Source organism: Gracilinanus agilis, chromosome 4 (genome assembly GCF_016433145.1).
Source record: "Gracilinanus agilis isolate LMUSP501 chromosome 4, AgileGrace, whole genome shotgun sequence".
NCBI lineage: Eukaryota > Metazoa > Chordata > Mammalia > Didelphimorphia > Didelphidae > Gracilinanus > Gracilinanus agilis.
Window position 1 is genome coordinate 281,381,542 of NC_058133.1, and position 22,865 is coordinate 281,404,406.

At 36.5% G+C, this 22,865-nt stretch overlaps 1 protein-coding gene across 1 annotated transcript in view; it reads right to left on the reverse strand.

The window, feature by feature from the left end:
* Positions 1 to 13,986: 13,986 nt before the first annotated feature.
* ADGRF1 (adhesion G protein-coupled receptor F1) overlaps positions 13,987 to 22,865 on the reverse strand; it is a 53,001-nt gene continuing 44,122 nt past the window's right edge. The window contains exons 11-14 of the mRNA XM_044675854.1: positions 22,745 to 22,786; positions 21,121 to 21,183; positions 17,438 to 17,501; positions 13,987 to 14,422 (exon numbers count right to left, since the gene is read on the reverse strand). Coding sequence (XP_044531789.1) covers positions 14,349 to 14,422; positions 17,438 to 17,501; positions 21,121 to 21,183; positions 22,745 to 22,786 — 243 coding nt within the window. The 3' untranslated portion in view covers positions 13,987 to 14,348. The remainder of the gene's footprint in view (positions 14,423 to 17,437; positions 17,502 to 21,120; positions 21,184 to 22,744; positions 22,787 to 22,865) is intronic.

A 22,865-nucleotide genomic window follows, 5' to 3' on the forward strand; every position in this document is an offset into this window, starting at 1 on the left:
ATACTATGGTTGACACCTCCAATGATGCCAATAGCCACTGTGGATTTATTTTATTCATATATTTATTTTATGTTGAATCTCAGTCACAATATTGTGGCTTCATGAACACAGTATTCAGATTTATTCAGGCATAAGTGTTTAAATATCCTAATCTATAAATTGAGAGTCATTTAGATAATACCTTAAATCACAGGGTTGTTGTGCCAAAGTGCAAGTTATTATTATTAATCCAATTTGACTAGGGATATGAAGATGGCATAGCAATGAGTAGCCTTATCCTTTCAGATATTGGTAGGATGGACCCTCCATTCACTGCCAAAAAAAGATTGTGGAGGCAGCTAGGTGACACAGTGGATAGAGCACCAGACATGGAGTTAGGAGGACCTGGGTTCAAATTTGATCTCAGACTGCCTAGCTGTGTGACCTTGGGCAAATTACTTAACCCTATTTGCTTAGTCCTTGCCCTTCTGTTTCTGTTTTATGTCTTATTATTAAGACAGAAAAATAAGGATTTTTTAAAAGTAGTTTGTGGAGCTGGTGTAAAATAATATCTTTCTGTAAGAGTTAGAATAGTGGTTTTGACAAAATAAGAGAGCAGCGTTTAATAACTCATTTTAATGAGAATATAGTAGAGTTGTAAACTGATATTATTCCATTACGCCAGAGAAAAGAAAACTTCTAGCAGCTTTTAACAATTAACAATTTCGTTTTATTAAAATAGAGATAGTAAAATGAATATAGTAAATGAGGGAAATATAGGAAAGAGGTAGAAATAAATTGCCTAATACCTAATTAGATACCCTATATCTATATATAACTGCCTATAATTACTGCTAATAACAACCACTCCACAAAATTCCAACCCAATCCAGCCCAATCAAAACCAACCCAATGAGTGTTTAATCTAACCCAAATTAGGTCAGTCAACGAAGATCAGCCACCTTCCAAAATGTTCAAGAAAGGTAAAAAACCCTAACAGTCCAAACTAAAAGCCAAAAATCCATAAGGCAAAAATCCCTCTAAAGGCTAAAGCCAAAAGTCCTCTCAGTAAGCTCAGGCCCACCTTTATATTCCAGCAACTAAATGCCAACCACTTTCTAATCACCAACCTACACCACCAGCAATCAACCCCCAATGACCAACTGACTCCCAGCAGCCAACTTCCCCACAACTGCCAGCCCTAACTGGCAGCAACTGACAGACTGTCCAACTGATACCGACCCAGCAGGAGGCTCCCTGGTTCCTACTTCCTGTCACTGTGGGCTGGTAAATCCCTACACATTTCTATGGTAAGAGGATCTTCAGGTCCCCCATTAAATTAAAAAAGGAATAAAGAATTCCTTTTTACATTTCCTTGGGACAGTGGACTTCTTTGTGCTTCTTATTTTATATTATTCTAAGCAAGATTAGTCTCAGACAAAATGACATCATGGGAAATGATTTTTACAAGGTAGGAAATGCAAATTAAAAGGTATAGTTAGTGGTCAAAGACATATATTCTAGATATTAACAAGGCAGAGTTGCAGAAAAAAAAAACCAATATATTTCTGAGTCTAAAGATGAGGTCAAAACCTTTGTTCTGTTCAGAAGCAACATGTGATGATGAACTGAGAGTGGGCTTGAATTTCAGAAGGTCTCTTTTCAATTCCTGCCTTATTTACAATCTTGCTTTATGTGCTACTAATCCTAACCCTCACCATACTATGAGTTCCAGAGATGACAATTTCACATTGCTATATGATTATGCCAGTAAAACAAGAGGCATCTATTAAGTGCTTACTGCATACTTGACACTGTGCTAAATAAACACTGAGGATATAAAGGCTCCAAAAAAGAAATCTCTTTGCCCTCAAAAAGCTTATATTCCACCGAGGGAGTCAGCGTGTAAGCAGGTAGGGAGAGGGTAAAGGTAAGTGGCTTTTCTAGGACAGTTTGTTCATCTATAAAATTAAGGTGTTGTAGTAGGTGGCAATGAAGGTCCCATCTAATTCTAAATCCCATGAATTTATTCATATTGGGATATATGAAACTTAAAGCTTTTTTCATCTAGTATATTTTTATTTTAAAAGGAAATTGCAGGGGCAGCTAGAGGCTCAGTGGAATGAGATCCAGACCCACAGATGAGAGATCTTGGGTTCAAATCAGGCCTCAGATATTTCCTACATGTATGACTTTGGGCAAGTCACTTAACCCGCTTTGCTTAGTCCTTACGGCTTTTCTGCTTTGGAATTAACAAACAGAATTGATTATAAGATGGAAAATAAGAGTTATATAAAAACCGAAATTTTCATCTTCTAATCTAAAGGAATGAATCTCTAAGTGACCGTGAGCTGACATTGTGTATTGAATGTTAGACTTGGAGTCAAAAAGACCTGAGTTCAAATTTGAATTCAGCTTCTTACTAGCTATATGAATTCTAGGCATGTCATTTAGCCTCTCTGCCTGCTTCAGTTTCCTCAGATGTAAAATGATGATAATGATAGCCCCTACTTTTTAGGGCGGTTTTTTTGAGGATAAAATAAGCTAATATTTGGAAGGCATTTTGCAAACTTTAAAACACTATATAAATTCTATCTATTATTATTATCATCATTTTTTTATTGTTGGTAGAATTTCAGATGCAAAGGATGGGGAGATGTTTTTAGACAGGCGAATCTTCCCCAGCTTTGTCTTCAAGGTCCATATATTCTGATGCCTATGTTTAATGCCATTTCTAAACCTGAGTGATAAGGGATAAGGGTACAAGATGTAATGCAAGTCTGACTCAGTCTAGACTGAGTGTAATAAGGCAAGGAATGCCCTTTTCTTACTAAAACCCAGGAATAGGAATCAGGACCCTTGGATTTCTGTTTTCTCTTCTAACTCTGATTTACTTCAGGACTCTGGACATGGAACAGGGTTTGGGAAGTTGGTTTCTTCTTTTAAAAAAGTGCAGCAGCCCATTCTGGCCAAGTTGCCCTTGGCAAAAGCTATAACAAAGGAGTCTGAAGACAGACTTTCAAATCAGTTTTTGGGCCAGAGATTGGAAAAACTGACAGCTGCAATCATATATGATGCCTTTTAGCCTAGCTCAAAAATCAAACAAAGCACTGGTTTTTCTGACAGGTGGAAACTCATGACAGAAGAGAGTCTAATTCCTGCTTTGCTTGGAACCTCCAGGGCATTGTTTCCTGGCACTCCCTGGCAGCCTCTGACATGAGCTCAGTAAATCAAGCCTTCTGTTTGCAATCCTGAAAGAGGAGTCATTATGTTCTCAACTCTCTAATCTCTTTTATTATAAAGAGCAAAACAGCAACAAGTTGGGTTGTTCCTAATTAGATAAGTGGGATTAACAAATCAGTCATTCTTAGTTGCTTAAGAAAGGATTCCAAGTCCTCCTGCAGCAACCAGCAGCTTCTTCTACCCAGACTTTAATTTCTTGGGGAGAGTTCTCCCCCTGAAGTTAAAGATAGGTAAGTGCAGAGTAAAGATTCTGTGCTCCTGTGAAGGAAAGTCTGTGTTCCCCTTGAGCTTGGGCTGGTGATGTGAGTTCCCACGCATTGATCAAAATCCGTATCTATCCACAGCCACTCAGAAGCGTGATCATTCACTTCTCTGGGAATGACTTCCATTGCAAAAATAAATAAAGAAAAAATGTCCGAGAGAGCTATTCCCACATTTGGAAAAACTGACTTCGTTACAAATATGACCAGTTTTAATGCATGCCAAGAAGACGCATTGCAGAGGAGCTATGTCTTACCCTGGGTCTCTGTTATTCTAGCAAAATTGGTACCACACCAAAAAAAATACAGAAGAATAGCATTACAGTATGCAATTTCAACTACAGTACAACTACAGTATGTATTTCTATTTGATGGAAATCGGGATGGCAGCCATGATATGAGGATAGCAGTTAAGAGAATAGACCTAGTCTATCTTTTCTCATATTACTCTAAAGGGGAAAGTTTTTGTGCATTTGTTGTTTTCTAAATTCTTTTTTCATCCTTAACATCTCCTTGTTCCCTTTGAGGATCAAAATAGAATCCTGCAGGATAAGACCTTCACCTAGAAAATGAGGGCTTCTGGATCTCTTAAGACCCTCCCATTCTAATATTATGCCATTGTGATTTCCTTCTCAGTGGGAACATGGTGAATTAGGGAAAAGGTCTTCAATATAAGTCAAGAGACAGTCCTGAATTTGGCACTACAAGAACTAGTTACTTGGTTTTGGATAAGGGATTTCCTCTCTGAGCCCTGGTTTCTTTAACTTTATAATAAAGGGATTGGATTCATTTTGTGCTTCTCTGATGCTATCCCAGGGCACCTTGGTGGTCTGGACAATAGAGTGCCAAGTCTGAAGTTAGGAAGTCTCCTCTTCCTCAGTTTAAATCTGGCCTTAGATATGCACTACCTGCATGACCCTAGACAAATCACTTAACCCCTACTTGCCTTAGTTCCTTCTCTGTAAAATGATCTAGAGAAGGAAATGACAAACTACTTCAATATCTTTGCTGAGAAATTGGGTCACAAAGAGATGAAATGTCTGAACAACAACAACAATGATGCTCTGCTACAAAGATATCAGAGAATGGAAACACTGAGCTTTTCTAAGTCTAGTCCCATAATTATGTAAATTATACCACCACCTTTTTCTTCTCATTCCAATTCATATAGTCTTTGGAGTCTTACTCCAATTTTAATATTCATAAATTCTACATGTGTTGAGTTATTGTCACTTTCATTAATTACTTATGTTCATGAGTAGTATGTAAATTTGTTTGTGATCCAATTAAATCAAAGGAAAAGGACCTCTATGTACAAAAATATTTATAGCAGCTTTTTTTTTGTGATGGCAAAGAATTGGAAATTAAGGTGTCCATTAATTGTGGAATCTAAGCAAATTGTGGTATATGACTATGATAGAATACTATTGTGCAACAAGAAATGATGAGGGAAATATTTCAGGAAGACTATGGGAAGATATATGAACTGATGCAAAGTGAAGCGAATAGAACTAAAACAACATTGTACCCAATAACAGCAACATAGTAATGATGATCAACTATGAAATGCTTGGTCCCTCTGATCATTATGATAATCCAAGGAATATTTTGAACGATGTATGATGAAAGATGCTATCTCCAGAAAGAAAACTGATGAACTCTGAGTGCAGTCTGAAACATATTCTTTTCATTTTGTTTATTTTTCTCAATTTTTTCCTAACATAGCTAATATAGAAATATTTTGCTTAATTTTACATTTTACAATAGGTATCATTATATCAATGAGTGGGGAAGAGATAGGATGAAGGGAACTCAAAAAAAATTTTTTTATACCCTTACTTTCCATCTTAGAATCAGTACTGGGTATTGGTTCTAAGGTAGAAGAGTGGTAATGGCTAGGCAATGGGGGTTAAGTGACTTGCCCGAGGTCACACAACTAGGAGGTGTCTGAGGCCATATTTGAACCCAGGACCTCCCATCTCTGGGCCTGACTCTCAATCCACTGAGTCACCTAGCTGCCCCATCCCGGAAACTCAAAATATTTTAGAGAATGTTAAGAAGAATTAAGTACATAACTATTAAAAAGTAAAATAAATGAAGATGGAAATCGAATATAAGTTCCAGGTGTATATTAATTCCTTGAGGGTTGGTACTGTTTTCACTTTTGTTAATATATCCATAGAGCAAGAGGATAAAAATTAGGTCTTTGATTTCATTAATACAGGGAACTGCCAGATGAAGAACTTCCCTCTATCAAGAAAGGTTAGGCATCTTTTGGGCAACTTTAACATCTAGTGTTACTTAGAGCATTGTTGAGGTTAAGTGCCTCCCTCAACCAGTATAAATCAAAAGCAGGACTTGGGTCTTGATCTTTCTGTTTCTGAGACTGGCTTTCGGAAAGACACTGTTAGTCATGCTGAATTGAAAAGAATCGCTAGAAATCCATTTTAAGTCACTGAAAAGAAAGATAGCCAAAGAGGCTGGATTTTATAAATAACACTTCTCTAATCTATATTCTTACCACCTCCATTCTCTATGCCTTAAGTTTCTCTGTGAAGTGTTGCCTCACTGGTCTGTGTTTTTGTATTGCCTGATATTATGATTTTAATTTTGTTAAATATTTAAAAATGGCCTCATTTCTAATATATTTGAAGTACCTATTTACTTCAGTAAGGAAAAAAAACCATGAAACTGGAAATATATGTATGTTCAACTATATTTTCTATTAGAGGAAGCTGATGGTACAATGAGTAGAATACTGAGCCTTGAGTCAGGAAAACATGAGTTCAAATTCACACTTCAGACATTTATTAGCTGTTTGATATTTTTTTTTTTATCCTGGGACTCCATTCTAGGAGCATAGGGCCACAACCAGTAGGCAATGGGACACACAGTTGCTCAGGGTCACCCAGCTGGGAAGTGTCTGAGCCCGGACTTGAACCCAGGACCTTTTGTCTCTAGACCTGGCTCTCAATCCACTGAGCTAGCCCAGCTGCCCCTACTTTAGGTTGGAGTTTCTTTAGCAGATGTAGTTTTTACAGGGTGGGGTTGCTAGCCCCACGCCCAACCCTCCTCCTTTTTTCGTCCGGGCTAGGGACCGTCCTTGGCCCAGGAGTGGTATTTGATTGATATTATTATAGTAAAATTAGTAAAATTAGGGAAAGTGGAGGTGACAGGCAAAAGGCAGAGAGTAAAGATTCCAGAACTCTGGGTGAATGACTGGCTGAGTTAGTAGTTGGTTCCTAGACTTTCACCTTGAAGGTATGAGCTATTCTTCTCTTTGGGTATCCTGTCCCTTTGGATCATCTATCAAGACTTCATTGGCAGGGAAGAAGTTTAGTTTGGTGAGACACACTGGTGGATGGTGGAGTCAAGAGCCTTACTCCTTCTCCTTTGGATTAATTGCTGTGACTCTACTGGATTCCAGACAGATCCTTGAAGGATAACAGTTGTGAAATCTCCCAACCAGCCCAGTGGACCTGTTTTACCTTCCAGCTTTCCCTTACTTTTAAAATACTATCAAAGGGGAAATTCTGGGTAATTTAGAGAGATCAGTATAGAAAATCTGTTGGACCTTGGTGGGAGGGAATCCAGATCTGTCCTAGTTAGTTCATCCCAATACCAGTTAATTTAATAAACCCTTGTTGTTATTACCTTGACAGTCTCTCGTTGAAATCCTTACTCAGATCAATAGGATTTAAGTTACTGGCCCAAGGACTATTAAGAATCTAGTAAATCATTTAATATCATTCAATCTCTATACCACCAACCTATTGGATACCTATTAATACTTATTATGCAACCCACTGTAACAGATGGAATGGATTTAAGTAAAGGAAGCCAAGCAAGCCATGCATCTCTGAGGTGGAATCAGAATAAACCTAGAAGAATCTTGAAGAAATAACCATTATGGAGGGGTCAAAGTGAAGAGGAGAATTCTGAACGAGATTCCAACTGCCACACACATCTCTCTGAACCTTGGTTAGGTGAGGGAGGTGGGTGGTATTGGTCCAGTGAGGATCTGGTGCCACTGAACCCCCAAAATATAGGCTTTCCTTGAATGTCACTACTGCTACAATTGATATCTACTTCATTCACCAACTGAGAAGATTTTGAAATAGCAGCTATTCCATCTTGGCCATAGAGCCTGGACTCCTGGGTGGAGCAGGCTCGTGGGACCTTTCAGAACCAGCTTGATCCATAACACTGTTATTCCCTCAGTTTAGTTAATTAGTTTAGTGGATAGGAATTACTGGGGCTTGAGACAGTTACTGGATAGAGCTACAGAAGAGATCCAGTACTGCTCTCCCCAGAGAGAAACTCACCTAGATAGAGAAGCTTGACCCTTATCCTCCATCCTGAATCCCAAACCCTTTCCCTGAACCCTGAATTTCTTTATCTTCAAATAAAATCCCTGTTAGTTATATTGATTAGAGTATGGAATAGTGACCTTGAGGGGGGGAGGTGTCGTTGGGTGGCTGAGGGGAGGATAGGAACACTACACTCTATCTTTGAGGAAAAAAGCCATTGAGGGGATGGGAGAGGCTTGACTGGATATTAGTGGCTCTGATCACTGGATAAAGTCTATTCAAGTCTCAAACTATTCCTAACCCCTTCCTTTATTATCTCCACATCAACCCTTCCATTTTGGGGAGTCCCCTCATGAACTACACCCTCAAAAGTCTTCCCAGTAAGGGGGATGGAGTGAACAGCTTTGGCCCTCGTATACCAGTCAGGTGGAGGTCACCAGAGTATTACCCATATATCTGATAACCCCCTTATACACCACCTATTTATTTAATTTTTTCAATACTGAACAAGTCATTTAAGTTATTTGTATCAGTTTCTTCAACTGTAAAATGGAAATAATAATAGCACCTATGTCAAAGAATTATTTTGAGGTTCAAATGAAATTCTATTTGTTTTAAAGGGGGCTGATGCTCAGCATAGTGCCTGGCACAATGTAGACATTATATAAATGCCTATGCTCTTCCCTTCCCTCCCTTTAACTACTACCACTACTATATCCTAGATAGCAATGAACCCTTAGTGTTTGAAGATTCTCCTACTGTACCATAGCTACACCTTGTTTAATTCAATTCAATTTAGTAAATATCAGTAGGCCCTGGAGGCACAAAAATCCATCATTTTTTATTCTCTAGGAGTTTGCATTCCTTTAAGGCACTCATTGGAATGTAAAAGGAATTAGGATTGATTTTTACTAAGTTTCATGGTTATAACACTAAATATATAAATTAATTTATATAGCATCATAATTTTAATTACAGTGGCTAATTCTTAATCTATCTTCCTATTCCTAGGTGTGGTTCTATTCAGTAAAAACCAGATGTCCATAACACTTTCTATAACTGTCTTATTGGGATGAGAATTAAAATAAACAAAAATTAATAGAACAAAAGCCAGTGTAAAAAAATTGACGTCACATCGAATTCTATAATCTGAATCTTACCCGAACAATTTCAGGTAGACAACTTTGAAAAGTTCTTTCCAAAATCCATTTGCCTAGAGCTTCTTAAATAACCATCTATTGTACTTAAATTCTAGTAGCATTGTAGTTATGGGTAGTACATTGTTAAATCACCTTGTGAGAAATTCCTACCTATACATGAAGTTCTTGAGTCTCACTACATAATTAAAAGAGCAACATGGGACACTCTTTAATAAGACTTGGTCCAGTGGTAAGATTTTTATACCAGGAATACCAAGTGTCTGGTCCATTAATAAAGGTATACATAATCCAATATAACTTTAGGCAAGTACCTAAACCTCTAAGAACTTTGGCTTCCTCATCCACAAAAAGATGGAATTGGACTTGTTGTACTCAAGAGGACTTTCCAACTCTAAATTTATGTATGATCCCATGACCCAAGAAGATTAGCCAAAATAAAGGGCATAGAGGTGCTATTTTAAAAGAATAGATTTGAACTTTCTAGATTCATGAAAGGCTGATAAAGGATATTATAAAATTACACATATATGTATATCTATATAGTTTTGGTGTCATGGAGTCTTCTTCACTTTCATTTTTTCATATACTTATTTTAACATTTATTAGGTATATATTATATGTTTGACATTGCATGATAGACACAGATAGGATAGCTCCTGCCCTCAAGAAACTTTCATTCAGCCAGGGGATAAAAACATATAAAAGGACAAGTAAGTACAAACTATATACAAAATAAATGCTAAGTCATTTGGGGTTGGGGATTTGAGAGTGCTACCAACTGGGAGGAACAAGAAAGGGTCCTTTATAAGGTGATGCTTGAGCTGTAGTTTGAAAAATCACATATTCCAGAAAGTAGAAATAAAGAAGGGGGAATATTTTGAACACAGAGGACAGTTGGGCTAAGCCATGAAGGTGGCAACTTAAACCCTAGTTGGTCTACTTAGTACCTGTGTTACCTTGGATACTTGTCAATTTAACACCTCATGTTGGGGTTGGACTCAATGATGTCTAAGATTCCTTTCAGCTTCATAGCTATGATCCTATTACCTTTAGACCCTAGATATGTCTCTTCCAGGAATGTATTATTGGACCACCACCTCACCAATAGGAAACCCTGCAGGTTTAGCCTCTAGCCATTTAGGTAGAAATCTAGGGAGTTGAGAACTCCCCATAGTCCTTCAATAGTGCTGAAGATGGATAGGGGTGATAGGTAGCTCCATCCATGATTATGGCTGTGGTAGATGTCAATGTATGAAAAGGCACTGGGGAAATGGAGGGAGCTTGAATCCCTACAGCTGGAGATATTACCTTCATGCTATGCTATCAGCTGAATCTTGATTTTCTTCATGAACCATTATCTCAAGGAAACAGCACTATTCTGATAAAGACAAATAATGTCTCTAATACGTGTGTTTTAAACATCAATTTCATGAACCTAAAAATATTTTATAAGTGTATTTCAATATAATTGATTTTCTTTGTAATCTTATATATTTTATTTTATACATTTAAAAACATTATTCTAAGGAAGAGGTCTATAGATTTCACCAGATTGCCAAGGGGACTATCACAGAAACTAAAAGGTTAAGGACTCCTTTTCCACTTGGATCAGTACTCTAAACAAGTTATCATTTCTTCTACATAAGCACTTTCAAAAGAAGGCTTTCTGTCCACATGAACCCCCCAAGTATAGACCGTCTCAGATAGGGGCTAACATTTTTTAGTCATGTCTTAGAAAGTTCTTTAAAAAGATGTAATATTTATTTACTAAATCCTTACTTTCTGTTTTAGATTCAATACTAAATATTGGTTTCAAGGAAGAAGAGCAATAAGGGCTAGGCAACTGGGGTTAAGTGATTTGCCCAGGATCACACAGCTAGGAATGTCTAAGGCCATATTTGAACCGAGGATCTCCCATCTATAGGCCTTGCTCTCTATCCACTGAACCACCTCATTGCCCCTAGATGTGACATTTAGTTACTAGTTAGTTTTCCATTCATGGAGTAATTTTTGAGGACAATGGGAAATAGAGAAATTAAATATTTTCTATGCTATTATATTGTCTCTCTCCAGCAGTACTAGATTCAGATTCTTTCCAACTGTTTGCTAAAACTTCTTCTTTGCTTTCTGACCTTGGGAAATTATTTTTAGTGGACATGTATTTCTCACATGTATTTGTTTTAACATAATTGTATCATTCTCAAATAGAAATGGACTCCACTAAGTCATATATTCCTGCAGGCCACATATTGTCTTAGAAAACAACAAATGAACATTATGTTCTATTATATTTTTTATTTTGTTAAACATTTTCCAATTATATTTTAACCTGGGATAGCTTTTGGCTAGTAAGCCAGATGTTTGAACCTCTAATCTAATATATCAGAAACTCAACAAATGACAATTGAGATGAATTGGAAATAGCATCTGAAGAACAAAATCTTTGCTACCAGTGAGCACTGAAGCAGACATTGAAACAGAGGGTGCAAAAGGGTAACCAAGAAAGGGCCATGATCTGGGAGACAATGTATTGTTGATGTGGTTTTAAATTAAAGTCTGTAAACTATGGAAGAAAAAAATAAATGAGCATAGGATTTCAGTGGAAAATTAGGAAGGATAACAAATCTATGGTGTGGAGCTGAAGGGTATTTACTTCAACTACCTTAGAAGAGGAATGTGTAATGAGGATTTGTTCCCCAGAACTCGAAAGCTCAACTTCCCATGCTCCCTCTCACATTACATGTTAACACAGGGAGGATATAAGTTTTGTGCAGCAGCGCCCCTCTCTCTCTTCTCCCTGATAATGCTGGGAAATTGGGCTTTATGCCAGGAAGGAGAATCTACACATGTGAGTTTACTTTTTGTTAAAGAATTAGTTTTGAACTTCTATTTCTTTTAGTTTTATTTTCTTTCTACTTTAAGTGATTATTAATAAACTTTATAAAATATATTACTTGGAGTTATTGATATCAATTTAAATCTTACATTGTGGTAACTTGTGACAAGTATCCATGAGCTTCAGAGGTTTTTTAAATGTTGCACAGCAAATCATGTGAATCCTAATGATAGTGGATTTGTTTGCTATTGTCATTAAATGGGCTCTTGTGATTTGGGAGATTTTGGTACTTCTTTGAATGTGCATTAGTCACCGTAATACTGTTTTAAAAAGCTGTTACCTGGTAAAAAAAATCATGTACACTCACACTGTGGATCATGGCCAAGTTAAGAAGGAAACAAATCTCATTTTGTATGGCACCTCTGCTTTGTATGGCACCTCTGCTTGACTAACACAGTATCTCATGGAATGTGCACTATGAATTTTTTATTTTTTAGATTTTATTATTGTTTTCCCTTTTATGTGCAATAGGATACTTGAATTTTCTTTCCTCTCTTATTTTTTGTACTTGTAGTACAAGCAACCAGTATTAATTTTTTAAAATTTTGACCTAATATAAGTTTATAATATCCATTAGCCCTAATGCCAATGCATACCCAAAAGCTTTATGCTATGGAAACCTGCCACCGATTGTTAAATTTTATGTAACTTTGATTAATGACTGTGTTTGATTCCAGGAGAAGGGATCGCAAAAGAGCCACTGCATAGTACCTAGAAGCACAGGGTCAAGAAGACCAGCATATCCCAGTGGTATTGATGAGAATCTGTGCCAAGACAGAGGACCTGTTTCTGGGTTCAAGGAAGCAGCTGTTTGACAAAGTCAGATGCAGTATTTCCCCATGCCAGATTCAGACAAAGTACTTCAGTTTGGCTGCCATTTTGGCTCCCCTTTCCCTGTAAGTGAAGGTAAAATCAGACCAGGGAATGATATTTCCCTTCTGCTTCAAAATCTAGTCCTTTTTCTTTCTCCTTCATAGTGTGGCAATTTTCTGTAGTCCTGGCTGCTGATTGGGCAAGTGCATATTGCTGCACTAGTCCTATAGGCCTGTGTGACATAAACCACTTTATTGGGCCCTGATTCTAGGACCTGTTATAGGCTTATTCTTTCTTTCTCAGAATTTTTACATACTATTTAATTTTCATTTTTCTTTCTTTTCTTCTATTTTTTAAAATGTTTTTGACTTCCTTTTAACAATTGATTCACATACTTCATGACTCAGCCATGTATCCTGGGGTGATCCATGTGTTGGGCAACACCCTCCTCAAGGGTCATTATTGTCATAAAATTCTAGATTTATAAAAATTCTTCTTGTTTGAGAGTAATTTTAGGATAAGAAACTTGCTGCCTCCCTGAATCAAGAAAGTGAAATATTTGGTGAAGGCACCATAAAGAAACCTGCAAAAACCACACACTGCATCAAAAGATCCAGAATGAACTTTGGGATGTACTGATATTGAACTATGTGGGGTTGAACACATTTATTTTGAATGTACACTCTTATGCCAAAGGGAACTGCCCCCCTAATTGGCTTTTTGTCAATGTGCCTAGCAACCATTAATTTTGTTTTCCTTCTCCTTTATTTCTTTCTTATTCCCAAATTATTGTAATTTCTCCTTGGAAATTGCAATATTATATGTACCTCTAGTTAAAGATCTTTAGAGATGTGTGTTGGTTATATGTACTGATTCATTGGGGAAACTAGGCATGTAAAACTTGGAGATTTCTACATTCTCATTTTCCAATGGAATCACAAGGGGGATGAGGATCTGCCCCCTAGAACTCTAAATCCCAGCTTCCCATGTTCCCTCTCACATTACGTCCTAACATAGGGAGAATATAAGTTTTGTGTAGCTCCGACTCTCTCTCTCTCTCTCTCTTCTCCCCTGATCATGCTGGGAAAGAGGAGTTTATGTCAGGCAGGAGAATCTACACAAATGAGTTTAATTTTTGTCAAATAATTAGGTTTGAACTTCTATTTTTTGTTTTATTTTCTTTCTACTTCAGGTGATTATTAATAAACTTTATAAAATATAATACTCAGAGTTATTGATATTAATTTTAATCTTATAGGAAGTATATGTTAATCTATTTATCTTAATTTTATTTCTTCCTGCATGACATGCCAATCCCAGGGAAATGGAGTTAACTGAAGTCAGCATCTCCATTTTTTAAGACACTTCCGAGGCAAAGAAAAAAATGATAAATGATAAGAGCTCTTACCCCCACCCCCATCAAAATAGCATCTCCCTTTTTTCAGGCTATAATTCTCAATCAGCCATCATGCCAAACAGAAAAATATATCCACCTAAATTAAGAAAAAAAAAGGGCATTGACAGAATATCTATGGTCTCCTTGTCTTGGCCACAACTTCACAATTTGAAATGATTAATAACAATCCCCCAAAAGTCACCTAATGCCAAGGGTAATTTCTCTCTTGACATTTAGTTGCAATGTTTAGTTGTGCGGAATGGTTTTTATTTGATTTTGCATTCCCCAGGATCATTCAGATGATAAAAACTCAGTGAGTGTAATGTCACTTGTGGACTTTCCCACACCAGAAAGTGTATATGCACCTGAAAGAGAAGATAAGCAAATTATTTACACCACATGAGCATCCAAGAGGCTGAAATGCACAGGCTAAGCCAATAGTATTTTTCATGACTGTGGAGGTGAACTCTGGGTAAATATTAAGGATGAGTATGAATAAAATGCTTGGCCATTAGGAACCAGTTCAAAGATAAAATGATAGTCACTGGTGTATCAAGTACTTCCATTGGATCATTTTCTATATCTATATCTTTGTTATAGTTATATTTAACTATCATCCATGTATCTATATTTATTATCTGGCTTTATCAAGAAATGAGGTCAAGTAGATTAAATAGAATTTTTTTCTAAGTTTGATTTTCCAATAATATTAACAAAGAGTTTTGGCTATAGTCTGGCTGCTTTCTTATAGAGTAAAATTCACAAACTCTGCATCAATAATTAACTGATATTTACATAGAATTTTGATTTGAAAAACACTTGACATATATTACTATATGTCATAATATATTACTATATTAATAATAATACATATTAATATGTATTATGGTCAGGAAAAATTACTTATTTGCCATTGCTCAGTCATGTCCAATTCTTTGGGAACCCATTTGAGACATTCTTGGCAAAGATACTAGAGTGGTTTGCCATTTCCTTCTCCAGCTCATTTTATAGATAAGGAATCTGAGGTCAACAGGATTAAATGATTTTTGCCCAGAGTCACACAGCTGAGAATAGAGTTGAATTCAGGAAGATGAGTCTTTCTGACTCCAGGATTGGAGCTCTATCCATTGAGCCATGTAGGTACTATACACATTACTCTTACTTAATAGATAAGGAAACTAAGAAATGGGGAGGTCAGATAACTTGGCCAAATTACATAGGAAGCAAAGAAGTAAGCTCCAATGGAAAGCATTGTTCTTGAAATCAGGATTCTTAGGTGAGAGGAAAGCAAAAGTTTTCCATTTTAGATAAAGATTAAGTTGGTTGGGCAGGTAGGTGGTACAATGGATAGAGCTGGGCCTGAAGTCAGGAAGACTCACCTCCCCGAGTTCAAATCTGGCCTCAGACATTTACTAGCCATGTGATCCTAGGCAAGTCACTAAATCCTGTTTGTTTCAGTTTCCTCATCTGTAAAAATAAGTGAGAGAAAGAAACAGCAAACTATTTCAATATCTTTGCCAAACAAACAAACAACAAAAAACAAACAATTGAATCATGAAAAGTTGGACACAACTGAAATATTTTGAATAACAATAAAATATGGTTATCATCTTTCCTCTATTTCAAAGGAAAGCCTGAGCTTTTCTTTTTCCCCTTTTTCTGAAGGGACAAGTCTGGAAAGGGTTTTAGGTTGAATAAATATTATCTATTATTTCTAAAACTGAGATTTTAAAATATGCTTTCATAGGTTGAATTAGATAGCTTTTGAAATCCCTTCTCTGACAAGATCTAAGATCCCAAAGACAGAATCAGGATTCAAAAGCAACTTCTCTGCTGCTCTTTCTACTATATCAGTTTGCAGGCAATTATCAAAACTCCTTATTGAAAGGAGTGATTGACTAAAAAATGCATAGAATTAAAGGAAGCAAATGTTATGAAATTATATTTACTAGGCTAGAAGAATCAAGGCACCTCACATCTTACTTTGCAAATACAGGGAACTAAGGATGTGGAACATTGCATATAATGTTAAAATGTTTGATGAGTCAGTTAGATTTGTTGTTGTTGCTGCTGTTGTTGTTGTTTTAAAAACCCTTACCTTCCATCTTAGAATCAATATTATGTATTGTTCCACGGCAGAAGAGTGGTAAGGGCTAGGCAATGGGGGTTAAGTGACTTGCCCAGGGTCACACAGGTAGGAAGTGTCTGAGGCCAGATTTGAACCCAGGACCTCCCATCTCTAAACCTTTCTCTCAATCTACTGAGCTACCCACCTCTTCAAGTCAGTTAGTTTTGTAAAACTGATTTCTCCCCATATTTATTTATTCTTTGTCATAAGTGATGGTGTTCTGGGAGCAAGTTTAGAGAAGGACATAATAGAAAATATAGGTAACCTTCAAATAAAATGTATGAATAGAATTATTTTTAAATATAAAAACATTTCCTCTATGGAGACCTAAAACAGTCATCATAATATAGAAGCCAAAAAAAACTTTTTAGTATGTTATTTCTATATCACCTGTCTTCTATCTATCTATCTATCTATCTATCTATCTATCTATCTATCTATCTNTCACCTGTCTTCTATCTATCTATCTATCTATCTATCTATCTATCTATCTATCTATCTATCTATCTATCTGTCTGTCTACCTATCTATCTACCTATCTATCTATGTATCTACCTACTATCTCTCTCTCTCAATGCATATGTGTGCATATATACACTATAAGGATGATACTAGAAATTAAGACTTGTTACATTAATTTAGAGATAAGAAGTGAAGAAGCTGGCTTGAGAAAGATTTGGAGTTTGGAACAGATCTGAGACAGAGTGTCAGCTTCAAATGATGACAGTGCTGGGGGAAGTGTAACAGTTTTTCTGTGGAAGTTATTCTCTGAGAGTGGGCAGTGGCTCTCTCAGATTGCTGGGAGCAGGTGACATCTTCTTTTCTCTCTCTCCTCACTGTTTGACGTAGAAGGAAAGGAGGGAAAAAAAACCTGAAGGAGCTAAGTGATTTTCTTTTCAAATTTGGGAAACACTATTAAACAAAAGTCTGTTGCTGTTTTCATTAATTGTTTTATCTCTGAGAAGACCAAAGAAAGACCTGGTCTTTGGTTTGGACTCCAAGTCTGCTAAGGCATGACTAAGGCATGCAAAGGTTGAACGAGTACTTATCAGTTTTGTTATGGGATGTGGTGTAGATTTCTTTTGGCAATGGGTAGGCAAGATGGTCACTAAGATCATTCCCACTCTCAAATTCTGTGATTCTATACAATCTGGGGTGATTTATTTAAAATTTTCTTCACAGAATACTATTGATGTCTCTTCTCCCCCTAGCACAGAATCCTCTTAGAAGCCTTGGGGTTATGTCAACTCACCTTTTTTATTTAATGGACTAACTGTCTTCAGGAATTTGGGTCCTACTGCTAAATCTGATGTACTCTGAAAAAGAAAAAGAAAACAATATTTGAAAAAATTTTTCCTTCTTTTCTTATCTTCCTTCTCTTTCTATTTCTCTCTTATCTCATTTCTCTATTTTTCCTTTTCTTTTTCCATTTTTCTTCCTCTCCATCTTCCTTCTTTTCCTTGACCTTCCTTTTCTTCTTTGAAAGAGGAGTAAGTAGAAAAGGAGGAGGAAAAGAAGGAGAAAGATGGCTTGTTAATGACACTACACTAGTGGTATTCTACTTATCCTAAATATTTGTAACAATGACTTTATCACATTTCTGCTGAACACTAATCTCTTCTTTTTGAGACACTAAATTTTAAAAATCTTTTCCTAAGTGTGCCCTTGAGGTTTTCTGATCACTAGAAAGAGGCTGTAAAGGGAACAGATTGTTTTGAAGAAAAAAATTAGTCTTATTCTTTCTTATGAGTTGTCTTCATATCAATTAATAAACCCATTTATAATTTGTCTTCTGTATTAATTAATTCTAGAGAACACTGGAAGAGATCTTTCTTTATGCCAAAACCTTGCTTCACTGGATTCCCATTTTGGACAGTATCGAGACAGCTTTTAGATAAATTAAATGCTTTTGTACTTTTTATATTTGATTCTTATTTGCTAAAGATAACTTTTTAGAGCTTTTGTTTTGGATTGTGAACCTAGTCAATTGACTCTTTAAGCACCTGTTGTCAGCTGATAAAAGTGGCTTCCTTAAAGACAGTCATGAAAACATATTAAGAGAAGGCATGAAAATGTTTTGACCTTATGTGCTTTAATTTTTTCTCAGTTATTGAGTAGTGTGTACATTTTAAGTATTTTGTTTTTAATGATATAATCAGTGGACTACATACTAATTAGAGATGCACAGCCTTTTATGCCTAGAGATACAAAAATGAAACCCCTCTCCTTCAAGATCCCCAGTAGTAATCTAAACACATCATTCAAACTGAGGTCTTTTGATGCTAAAGTTGTGCTCTTCCTACCATACCATATTTTCTTTCTACAAGACAAACTATAAATTAATTTGCTAATGGTATCCTACTTAGAAAACTCTAATCCCTCTATATTAGGAATATGGGTAACTACTGGAAGAACAAGGTATTTTGATTTTCTTTTAGGTATGTGTGTATTTGTGTCTGTATTCTTATCTGAAGGCCAGAAATGTAAGTGCTTTGAGAATCTTCTAGATAGCCAATTATTTTTGCTCCTTTTTTTCTTTTTTCAATGATTGAGCATTGATTGTTTCTCCCCTCTTACTTCCACCTCTAAATCCCTAGAAAACCTTCCTCCTGATAAACAGTAAGGAGTTGAAAGTTCAGAATGAGAACTAGGTCAATAGATACATATGCTCTTTGTGTGTGTGTGTGTGTGTGTGTGTGTGTGTGTGTAACTTCATTTCTGACAGATCTTTTTCTTATTGAAGTCTGAAAAAGTCTTTATGGAAACACAAGGATACAATTTCACTCTTTGCCAGAAGAGTGTCAGTTGAACACAATAGTTAGAAACAAACATATTTATTTCCATATAGATATACATATATGACATATACATGAATATATCCATATGTACTTATGTACTATGCATTTTGACACCAAGGTGGTGCAGTGGATAGAGAGTCACCTGAAGTCAGGAAGATTCATCTTCTTGAGTTCAAATCTGATCTCAGATACTTACTAGCTGTGTAACTCTAAGCAAGTTATTTAACCCTATTTGCCTCAGTTTCCTTATCCGTAAAATGAGTTGGAGAAGGAAATAGCAAGTGAATTTAAAATCTTTGACAGGAAAACCCCAAATGGGGTCACAAAGAGTTGGATACAACTGAAATGACTCAAAATCAACAGCAATTTTGGCATGGCCAGGACAGGAATTTGTCTTGCTTGACTATATACGTTTGTAGCAGGGGATTTTGTTTTTCTTGCTTTCTTAATGGGAACAGGAGGGAAAAGGGAGAAAATGTAGAACTTCATTGAAAAAAATAATTTCTAAAAAAGTAAAATGATTTTATTTGATTGCAGTTTAAAAAAACCACTACCCTTCCTGTCTCAGAACCAACTCTAGGACAGAGGGGCAAGGGCTAGGCAAATAAAATGAACTGACCTGTCTATGGTCACAGAACTAGGAAGTGTCTGAGGCCAGATTTAAGCCTTGGTGCTCCCATTTCTAGGCCTGGAACTCTATCCACTGTGCTGCCTACTTGTCCCTTGGTTGCAATTTCATAGATACCAATATAAGTAATGTTAGGTCCTTAGAGTCATAATAAAAATGATCATAATAATAATAGATTATAATAACAAGGAATGTGTTAGAGCTAAAAGGGATCTTGGAGACCATCCATTCCAACTACTTCATTAAAGGATGAAGTAATTGGGATGCAGCTAGATGAAGGCTCTTACCCAAAGTCACATAAATGATGATGGAGCTGGGCCTAGAGATAGAGTATATGCCACACAGTGGATTGTGATTCAGAGAACCTTGGTTCAAATCCTCTGCCTCTGCCACTTGTTTAATTTATGACCTTAACTAGGTCCCTTAACATGGTTGTACTCTAGTTATTTCATCTGTAAAATAAAAGGGTTCAACTAGATGGTCCCTAAGGCAGCATCTCTAAATCTTTGGCCCTATGATCTGAGCACCTAGTCCTTTGTTCTTCCTACTATACAATGCTCCTTCCTACTGCTGAATAAGGGATTTGAGAATGATAACTAATGTTAAAGGCAATTTAAAAAACCTGACATTTAATAAATGTGGAATAGGAATTTTTAAAAAAACATTTTCTAAGAGCAACAACAACAAAGATTTAAGTAGCTTTCCATGCAGTTGAGATCATTGATTTATGGGAAATACTGGAAATTTCTCACTTTAGCAATCAGGCTCAAGGGCAGGAGAGACTGGTTCCTAATTAATTTCCCCAAGGCCAAATTTCAAAGCCAGAGTACAAAACCCCCAAACCAAAACAAATATATTTGTTTCTAACTATTGTGTTTAGCTGACACTCTTTTGGCAAAGAGAGAAATTAGAACCTTGTGTTTCTATAAAGAACTTTCAGTCTTCAGAAATAAGAAAAAGAAAATCTGCCAGAAATGAAGTTAAGTAGGACCAGTACCAGTCCGGAACCCTAGTCAGCTTTTTTCTTTTGAGACGAGGGATAGTCAAGACTGTCTCTTGACATTTTTTCCTTTTTTTTTTTTAACCTTTTGCCTTCTATTCTAGTATCAGTTCTAAAATAGAAGAGCAGTCTGGGCTTGGCAATGGGGCTTAAGTGACTCGCTCAGGGTTACACAGCTAGGAAGTGTCTGAGGCCAGATTTGAAGCCAGGTCCTCCTGACTCCAGACCCTGATTTCCTTATATTTCTGGGGAAGGAGAATGGAATATGGAGAACAGAGGAAGATACAAGGTAAGAAAAAAAAGTCGACACTGAATCCTGGACAATAAGCGTTAAGTCAGCTGGTAATGAGTGACATTGATGTTCACTGTCTCCATGTTCATGTTCCATTGTTCATGACTCCATACTAGACTCTCATCTTCAAAAGAAATTTCTGGGACTGTTTAAGAAGGATCCTTATTATATTCCATGAAGACCCTTCCTGCAATTGCACATCATTATCAAAAGTTACCTTCATTGGCAGCATTGATGATGAGCTTATTGGAAACAGCTTCTTGAAAAGTAGTTGGCGAACCTACAAGGACAACAAAAAATATTTAAGATCAGATACTCACATTTAAATGTTTGTTAGTTCTTGTTGATTACTGCCCCACTTTCATAGTCTTTGAGCAGGAATTTAGGAGCATAACTCTAGAGATAGAAAGAACCTTGGAAGTTAATTCACAGATGAGAAAACTAAGACCTAGACAAGTTGTAACATACCCGAAGAGTACCCTAAAGAGTAAAGGGCAGAAATGGGACTAAGAGGTGGACCCAGTTTTTCTGCATTAAGATAAACTGGTCTTTAGGGGCAGTTGTGATCCTTTATAAGTGTTTATCGATATCTATTGGTTTTACATCATCTTCCCAAAATTTCTCTCTCCTTTGCCCTTCCAGAGAGTTTTTTCCTAATACAATGAATACAAAAGTTAGAGAGAGAGGAGGAAGCAGTTCAGGAAACTAAGGAATCTAATATATTTATTTTTTTATACTTGATAAATATATTAGATTCCTTAGTTTCCTGAACATTGTATGCAGAGTAGTACACATCACCTGTGCAAACTAGGAAAGGAGTTATAATCTCAGTAAGGGAGAGAATAATGAACTGAGAATAAGAAAGAACTGATTTCAAATTCTTCAGTTATCATTTACTTATTGTGTTGCCCTGAACAAGTTATTTGCTATTTCTGAGCCTCAGTTTCCTTATCTATACTTTGAAGGGATTAGACCAATAAATCCTTTTCTACTATAAACCTATGAGTCTATGATTCATATCTCTTCTGAAGGGAACAAGCCTGGTTACTCTAATTAGTTTTAATTTTGTGGTTGTTGCTATATTGTTGTAGTCCTTATGTATAAAGTCTTTGTGATTTGGGCATTTTCGAAAATTGTATTATAGGAGGCAGCTCAGTGGTTAAGTGGATAGAGAGCCAAATCCAGAGATGGGAGGTCCTGGGTTTAGATTTGGCCTCAGATACTTTCTGGCCATGTGACCCTGAGCAAGTCACTTAAGCCTCATTGCCTAGCTCTTATTGCTCTTCTGCCTTAGAACCAATATACAGGATTGATTGTAAGATGGAAGGCAAGGGTTTATTTTAAAAATTGTAATATAAATGATTCAGCATGGTATTATAATCAGTGGTTATTGTTGGGTTCTTTTGTGTATCAACTGAATTGTTTTTCCCCCTTTTTAGTGCTTAGTAGAGCAGCTGGGTGGTACAATGGATAGAATGCCAGGCCTGGAGTCAGGAAGACTCATCATCCTGAGTTCAAATCTGGCCTCAAATGCTTACTAGCTATGGGACTATGGGCCAATTCCTTAGACCTGTTTGCTTCAGCTTCCTCATCTGTCAAATGAGCTGGAGAAGGAAATGGCAAATCACTCTGGTATCTCTGCCAAGAATAACTTAAATGGGATCATAAAGAGTTGGACACAACTGAAATGACTGATGAACAAAAGAGCTAGCAGAGCTGGGAAAGGCCTTAGAACTCATCTTGTCCCATCCTGTCATTTTTCTAGATGAGGAACCTGAGACTGGTGACTTTGGATGATAATGGAGAAGAGTGACCAAGGATGGAGTAAAGGATTCACGTACCTTGCTATCAAAAAGTATTCCAAAGCATAAGATGAAAAGCCCCTAGAAGATAAAAAGATAATAAATCACAAGTCCTTCATTTTCCTTTTTCTAAACAGACTTTTAAAGACCTATAAAATTT